Source organism: Notothenia coriiceps, unplaced genomic scaffold (assembly GCF_000735185.1).
Source record: "Notothenia coriiceps isolate Sejong01 unplaced genomic scaffold, NC01 NC01_scaffold00037251, whole genome shotgun sequence".
In the NCBI taxonomy this organism is placed as follows: Eukaryota; Metazoa; Chordata; class Actinopteri; order Perciformes; family Nototheniidae; genus Notothenia; species Notothenia coriiceps.
Genome location: NW_011369952.1, coordinates 283147 through 291660, shown reverse-complemented (window position 1 = coordinate 291660; position 8514 = coordinate 283147). Strand labels below are relative to the sequence as shown.

At 42.1% G+C, this 8514-nt stretch overlaps 1 protein-coding gene across 4 annotated transcripts; it reads left to right on the top strand.

The window, feature by feature from the left end:
- Nucleotides 1–111: 111 nt before the first annotated feature.
- On the top strand, nucleotides 112–8263 carry zftraf1 (zinc finger TRAF-type containing 1). 4 transcript variants are annotated; one of them, XM_010796846.1, is made up of 6 exons: nucleotides 112–633; nucleotides 871–1197; nucleotides 2247–2341; nucleotides 3746–3889; nucleotides 5888–6099; nucleotides 7440–8263. In XM_010796846.1, exons 2-6 carry the CDS (start codon nucleotides 916–918, stop codon nucleotides 7679–7681), a joined length of 975 nt encoding a protein of 324 aa, XP_010795148.1. In that variant the 5' UTR covers nucleotides 112–633; nucleotides 871–915; the 3' UTR covers nucleotides 7682–8263. The 4 variants fall into 4 exon arrangements, with proteins under 4 accessions (XP_010795148.1, XP_010795149.1, XP_010795146.1 ...); XM_010796847.1 differs by having other exon boundaries at nucleotides 768–1197; XM_010796844.1 differs by having other exon boundaries at nucleotides 112–1197.
- Nucleotides 8264–8514: the final 251 nt, after the last annotated feature.

Here is an 8514-nt window from a genome sequence, read left to right as displayed (position 1 = left end):
ATTTTTGTCACATATCAGGTTTTGATCACCTTTCACGTATTGCCATACACACTGACCCGCAGGTGCTTTCTACGCATGCGCGATTAAAAACTCTTTAAATACCCCAAGTCATCTGCCATAATAAACATTCCGCTGTCAGCCAAACACACGGCTGTGCTGAAGTAGTCACTGCCACATACAGGCCGTTGGAGACACAGCATATTTAACTTGTGATGACATTATTTATTAGCCACCATCGAGAACCTGCCTGAGTAATAACGAATTTGACCCGCAGTCGTTAAGGCTGTGCAGGGTGAAGTCGGGGGAGACGGACAGGAACAAAAAAACAAAGATGGCTGTGTAACCAGAGAGACGAGTCCCAGCAGAACTGTCTCTACTCTCTACCCGCGGCTTTAATCATCGACAGGTCCAGTGGGTACTCTGCGGACAGTCAGTCGGTACCGGAGCAGGGAGGGTAGATGAGGAGCCGAGCTGGGCCACCGGTGTACATCGTTGTAATCTGCTGTCAGGGCGAATAACGGCGTCGAGAGCAACAACAGCTGAGAGCCGAGCTGAGTTGTTTTTGTTCTGCAGAGGGAGAGGACTGCTGTGTTTTTGTCAACGTAGCTAGCCGCATAGTCTGCTAGTCTCACTGTAAGTCAACACAACTAGTCTAATTAAGTTGTTATTTTGCACATGATCTCGTTATAACACATTGGCTTGTTACATTTTAAGTGGCGGGTGGCATTGATAATAATAATAAGTTAGTCTGCATTCCTCTCTGACAGCCTGCTGCCGGAGCGTTAGCCTAGCCGACGCTAGCTAGCTGTCAGCTGACCGTTAGCCTGACAGGTTGTACGCTAGCACTGAGCTAACCTGCTAATATTTCAGGCTCAGCGGCAGGTACACCTCAGAAATATCTAGACAGCCGTCGTCATGTCTTCACTGGAAGAGAGAGACGGTGTGGCCGCCCCTGGCTCCTCCTCGGCCGGCATGGGGGTCGGGGCCGTGGGGGCAGCGGTTGAGGCTGTCGCCGGGGTCGCAGCCATGCAGGAGGAGGTCGGTATCCGAAGAGAAGGGCCCGAGCCTGACCCAGACGAGCCACCCAAGAAGAGGGTGAGAGTGCCCGATGGAGAGTCAGGAAAGCTGGAGGAGAGGCTGTACTCAGTGCTGTGCTGCACCGTGTGCATAGACTTGCCCAAGGCGTCTGTATATCAGGTAAACACGGTGTCAATCACAAACCTACGGTCCCTCACAATAATCCTAAAAAAAACACTGTCAAACAACAGCAAACAAGCTGGACCTCATACTAGAGACACCCCAAAGTGTGCTAACTGCTGATCCCCAACCTGTTGAATGTGTTGGCCAGCTCCGTTTTTACTGATACTAGATACAATACAGGCCCCAGTGCTGCAAGCTGAGCCATGAGAGCAGTCAGGCCGAGGGCCAGCTGTATGACAACATTATACTGTGAATTATCCCCGAATAACCCTCAGCAAAGCCACATCCCCAACCCCCACATAAAACAGAAACATCGAGCACTTAACCAAAACTTTAATTTTATTCAACCTTTGCCCTTTGACCGACCCAAACATTCTCCATGACCTCAAAGTGCTCTCTTCAATGTCAAGTGAACACAGTGGTAGTAAATAATTGTTTAGTTAGTCCTAAACATTTACGTGGCATTCACACGTTAAAACAGTCATTTACCATTTATTAACAATACTGTGTTATCACAAGATGACATTCTCTCCTTACACAATATTCTGCCCTTAAAATGCGTTGATTAAGAGAAGCACAACAAGTAGTCCACATATCTTACATATATCCCTATTTTTTTTCACATAGAAAAGTATACAACTCCAGTTATATCCGCTCTACAGAAATACTTCTGTTCCTTCTGCTTTTCTGCTACTCAAATGATTTTAGCAGCTTTAAACAATCCTGTTTTATGACTTTTATTAAGAAAGACTGGCATTAACCGAACAAATTATGCCTTTTGATTGAAATATAAATAACATTTCTAAGATTAGTATCCCGTTTCTTCTAAAATACTTAACCAAAATATAATATTCAAGATGTCCAAATTAATACTGTTTCAATGAATCCTATTTGTAAAAAATATATAGGTTTACATTTAAGTAACAAGAGAAAGTTTAGATTGCACTACTTCCCACTTAGGATCCAGATTAATGAATATAATAATTGTTTTTAACTTTCCTTAAACACTTAGTTTGATTGTGCCCTCGTCTTTTTTCCCACCACAGTGTTCCAATGGACACCTGATGTGTGCAGGCTGTTTCATCCACCTTTTGGCCGATTCTCGTCTCAAGGAGGAACAGGCCACGTGTCCCAACTGCAGGTACTTCGAGCAGGATGGGAGGAAGCCGGATAACTCATTTTCAAACCACATACAATATGTACAAATCCCAGAAGTGTGTCACAATGAGAAAAAAAAGTGTACCTTCAATTTTAAGAAAATGTCTAAACTATTGCATGAATGGTGCTAATATCCGCCCTGATGCAGGTGGAAAGTTATTTTTAAATATTTACTCAATCTAGATTTCATTAAAAAAAAATCAACTTCAATCAGAAGAGTCAAGACAGCAAACACAGCTCAAATGTGCCTAGAGTTTCTGGCTGTCAATATCTGCTAGCATGAGGTTTGTATTAAGTGGAGGAAGGATCAAAATGCCCTGTTTTTACAGTGACCTACCTGTATCAGGTAGGAGCCAAAGCAGGCCAGGGACAGTTGAGGCGATATTTTTGTAAAGTTCACCAAAGTTGAACTCTACTCAAAGCCCCTTTGCTCTCATGGAATGGAATTGAACTGGGGAAGGGGAGCACAGGTGTGACTGTGCCTTTAAGCCCTAAAGAAAGGGCGTTGTCACACCCTGATTGGCCAGGAGGGGCAATACATCAAGCTGCTGTCAATTCTTAATCAGCAGCTTGTCCCCACACCCTGAACACAGGTGTTCTGAATTACCCTCCAATCAACTCAGGGGGACGTGACATTCATCTCAAAACAAGTTGGGGGCGGGGGGGGAAGGGAAATGAGAAGTACTATAGAATAAGGGACTGTTAAATAATTAAATTAATGATACTAGATCATTTTGTATGGTTTAAATATTACATTTTGGTTATACGCATTCTCATATGTTCCCATACTGCTGTTTGAAAACAGTTATACTGTGCACAGACACTAAGTAGAGAATAACTACTTTTCTGGACAAATAATGTAGACAATATATATCATTTTATCCAATTAAATACATGATCCAAAAACCCGATTTGTTTGTCTCGAAGTTCTCAGTCAGGGAGTATGTGATGCTCGCTAATACCAACTGGAGTTGAAAAAAACTCATATTTAATTGAGCTAATGCAAGGTAAGAATGATGTCAAACAGCAGAACAACATTATTACAGTAATGACTGTAAGATGCCTTCAAAAGCTAGTTAAATTCATTAAGTTCTCAGAATCAAAATGCATTGCATACTCTCACATTCATCACTACTGCATGGTCACAGGAAGAGATAACTTGTTTTGGTTTTGCACGTTGACAGTAATTTCACACATGTGCAATATGATGAAATAACCACCAACTGTTGCCAAAGCATAACGTAACTAGCAATTCATCACTGTGCATTGTTCAAGAACTTGCACAAACATTCTTTACATACCACAAATGTTATACTGCACTGAGGGGTGACATGTGGCTTCCTGTGTGTGTGTGTGTGTGTGTGTGTGTGTGTGTGTGTGTGTGTAGGTGTGAGATCAGCAAGAACCTGTGCTGCAGGAACCTGGCCGTGGAGAAGGCTGTCAGCGAGCTGCCGACAGAGTGTGCCTACTGCACAAAACAGTTCCCCCGCTCCAGCCTAGAGAGACACCAGAAAGAGGATTGCCAAGACAGGTATACAGCACACACAAACTCACACACACACTCTCACCTTTTCCCTACACAGGCTCTAATACATCTTGGAGAAGTTGTGGTTCGCAAATTGGTAACTATACCCACATATTTTGGACATGCCCTAAATTACAAACATTTTTGGGAAGAGATGTCAAGAGACCCTTAAAGGGCCCATGTCATGGCCATTTCTACTGATCATAATTCCATTGTTGAGTTATACTAAAATAGATTTATATTGTGCAATTTTCCAAACTCACATTGGTTTCTCAATAGACAATGAGAAATCTCCAACGAGGCGTTCTGGGGCAGACAGATCTTTTCTGTGTTAGAGTTTTACTCGCAACAGGGTGTACTTTGAGGGTTTTTGACTCTGCAGACCGTTTACATGCATAAAAACCTTCATAACACACAAGGGGACGGGTAATAACCGGAAAAGAATGACATGGGACCTTTAAGGAAAGGTTCGGCCAACATTTCAAAAATAACTCCAAAGATGGCACTGAGGGGGTGATACTGAGAGACATTGAGGGAAGAGTTATCAAGCTTGAATTAATATTCCAAGCTGGAGTGAAGGTATTTAAAAAGATAAGCTGAAAGTTAAAGAAAATGGAAACATTAAAATAAAAGCTGAGTGCATACCACCACACAAAATTGCCAGTAGTATCTTTGTCTTTTTGTGTGTGTGTGTGTGTGTGTGTGTGTGTGTGTGTGTGTGTGTGTGTGTGTGTGTGTGTGTGTGTGTGTGTGTGTGTGTGTGTGTGTGTGTGTGTGTGTGTGTGTGTGTGTGTGTGTGTGTGTGTGTGTGTGTGTGTGTGTGAAGATCACACAGAGTTAATTTGGGGAAGATGGCGGAGCATGTGACCAGCTGCTAACTCTGAGGAAGGAAAGCAGCTGATGTGATCCACTGCGTGTGTGTTTGCTTATGAGTGTGTGTTTTTGTGACGTTCAGGCTGCTTGAGCTATAATGCATGAAATCCTATGGGCTTGTTGCTATAGCAACAGGTGACCCTGCTCAGGACAGCTGTGCCCGTGCTAATATTGCCATGACAACGTCCAAGGCAGTCACCAGGTTTCTGGTCGGGTCAGATGGAAAAATGTGGGGCGAGGATCCGACTGCTTCTTTAATACAGATGACGCTGTTTATCTCCTTTATTAATGCCACTGTTACTTTTCATTCAACCTTTAGTTACACTCATACGATCATTTATTCAATAACAAAAAGGAGGAAAGTGTAATGAAAAATAAATAAAAAGGTATTACAAAGCAGCCAATAGCATTCTCAAATAATAAAATACATTACAATTTCCAAACAAGGAAAATGATGTGTAAAATAAATTGGGATGAATATATATAAAGATGTCAGATAAATTACATTTTGACTTTTTTGTTTGTTTTATTAGACAGGGGCAGTGCACAATAATACATCTTCCTACTGAGTTAGCTATTGTTGTATCTGTAGTCCCTGCACAGATGTTATAAATTCACAGTGAAAATTAATTTCTAAATCAGTAATTGTCATGTAGTGATAAAAGGTATTTTTAAGTTATTTGAGTCCAAACTACTAAACCTCTTAAAGCTACTTGGTTGTATGTATGAGACAAAAGTCGCAGGTAACAGGAAGTGAGTTACGTAAGTGTGGTTTTAGCTATTCTTGGTTCACTTCAGAGGCTAACCATTACCGTACACATTATTATTACTTCACTTTTAAACTGAGTACGTAACAGGTATTCATTAAGAATGAAAGGATGTAATTGATATCAATCGAAGAGTTTCTTTCTTGAGGTTTGCTCTCTGCACACATGTATTATTTGTCCCGTACAATTAGCCTCGGTTCAACACCTAAGTTAATAGCCTCCTTTCTGTATTATTATACCTTCCACTCACTGCGGGGTAAGGACATGTATTTGTCAAAAAGCTCCTCTGTAAATATCTTTCTAACATTTAATATATTGTACAACGTTTGTCTTTTAACTCACCCTCACCATTATTATTCCCCAGGGTGACGCAGTGTAAGTACAAGAGGATCGGCTGCCCCTGGAAGGGTCCGTTCCAAGAGCTGCCGGCCCACGAGAGCGAGTGCTCCCACCCCACCAAGACTGGGACGGAGCTGATGGGCATTCTGGGAGATATGGACCAGAGCCACCGCAGAGACATGCAGCTCTACAACAGCATCTTCGGCCTGCTCTGCTACGAGAAGATCGGCTTTACAGGTACTTTCAAGAATTAAAAGGGAAATTATGATAGAGTGGGGAAAAATCTTAATGGTCACCTATCCACTTTCTCATGTCTTTTATACATAAACATGTGTCCCCTCTGTGTAAAGAGATGCTGAAAGGTTCAGGAAAAAAGATTTGCTCACTTTTTGTCCTGATCCATTTATATAAAAAACCTGTCTGAAAATGAGCTGATCAGATTTTGGCCACTTTATGATGTCATAACGTTTTTTTGGCTTGTGTAACCATTAGCCAATCACCACTGGATCTCCTCCTAGAGCACCATTGTGTTCTTTTTAACCAAATATCTCACAGAGGGGCGTGGGGAGGGGCTCCTTATTTTCATCTAAAGTAACAGACAGAGAATCAGCACTTTTTTAAAACAGGGCTGAAACAGAGGGGGTTATGGGATGCTGCAATGAACCTTTAAAGGGTAACTTTTTAATGCACATTTGTGTATGTTTTTGTATTGACCAATAGGCGCTTTCACACCAGAGTACTTTTCCCAGGAATAGTTCCGATGGTTCCTGGGATTTTGCGTTCACACCAAAAATATCTGGAACTAGAACCTTTTTTGTGTGAACCTTTTCACCCCTTTTTAGTCCCTGCTAGAGAGCAGGTACTTTCCTGGGGAGAAAAAGGTTCCAATTTCTGATTGGCTGGGCGAATTGCAAACCACTCCCCGTAAAACTCTGAAAAGTTTTGTGAAGCCGCCATTTTATTTACTCGCATTAGCATTATCAGCATTAGCATTAGCCCAGCGCACCAACGGAGAGGGACTAACTTATGGCAACACAAAAGAAAACATGGGAGCGGTGGAGATGAGGAGGTGTCGGCGTTCTGGCGATTTAATCGGAAGTCTTCAGTAGAAGCTGCTGGGAGTCCCAGCAGCTTCTACTGAAGCCAGCCCCCAACTCCGGGGACTTCCGGCCGGAGCCTTCGGGTGGCAGTATACGCCGTGAAGTTGTTTGCGGCCTGCCAGTAAACCTAAAGCAGAAGAAGAAGAAGTGACGTCAGCGGCTTCATTTGCTCAATCCCATATGCTTAATCCTCCCCATGATCCTCCCTCAGGGACTTATTCCGGTGTGAACGTGATTTACTAGATAGTTCCAGGAAATAAAAGTTCCGGGAACTATTCCTGGGAAAAGTACTTGGTGTGAAAGCGCCTAATGAGGGCAGAACAATATAAATTGGTGGAGTATTGAGCTAGATCACTGCATGCGCACAAAGGACAGCAATGTTATCCTTAAATCCACTACAGTTATGTTGGGGTTGAATGTGGTTCAGGTTGGAAAATACAGAAGTTACCCTTTAAGAACATCCTTTCCTCACATTAGATAAACTGGTTGCTCTGCTCCATCCAGAGGTGCAGTTCAGGCCGTACCGCACGGACGACTTCATCACCCGCCTGTACTACGAGACGCCGCGCTTCACCGTGCTCAACCAGACGTGGGTGCTGAAAGCCCGTGTTAACGACTCCGAGCGCAACCCCAACCTGTCGTGCAAACGCACCCTCTCCTTCCAGCTGATCCTCAAAAGCAAGGTACGCACACTAACGTCTGTCCGTGTTTATTTTTAAAGTTCGTTAGCGTACTTATTTTCAGAGCGAGGTGTTAAGAACATGACCTGGAAGTGTTACAGAAGTGAGAAGCACTTTTTTTGCTGCCATCTAAGCTGCTATTTTCTGATTATAATTGAATATGAATAGCATTTGAATTGAGCAAATCTGCTTTGGTGTAATTGGGTAAAAGATTATAGTTACATATTCCTGCTCGAACAACTGAGTGTGATTTTTGTTATCATTCTCTCATTCATGTCCATTTCATTTGTAAAGCCCCAAATCAAAAATTAGGTTACAACCCTTATGTTTCACCCTCAATTTAAATTAAGCAACTCTTTAATTTGAGATAAGGAAGTTAAGTGCCTTTAATAACACATATAGACCACTGCACTGAGCTTTTAGAAGTATCAAAGAAAACAAAGGAAAAGTCCCCTTTGAGTGGAAATACTTCTCTAAATGAATACAATTGAGTGAATGTATTGTTTATTCGATATACCAATACCATATATAGGGTTAAATGGAATAAAATAATGAAGTGATGACATTTTGGACGGACTTAAATTATGTATATGTGTCAGAAATATTAGTTTTTATTTAAGATTTACAGGATTCTTATCAAAAGTATTTATATATTTAAAAAGAAAATGGGTGCATAGCTAGGCAGCAAATGTTGTGGCTGATACAATAGTGTGTGTGTGTGTGTGTGTGTGTGTGTGTGTGTGTGTGTGTGTGTGTGTGTGTGTGTGTGTGTGTGTGTGTGTGTGTGTGTGTGTGTGTAGTGTGTGTGTGTGTGTAGTGTGTACGTAGTAGTGTAGTCGTAGTGTAGTAGTCGTAGTCGTGTACGTGTACGT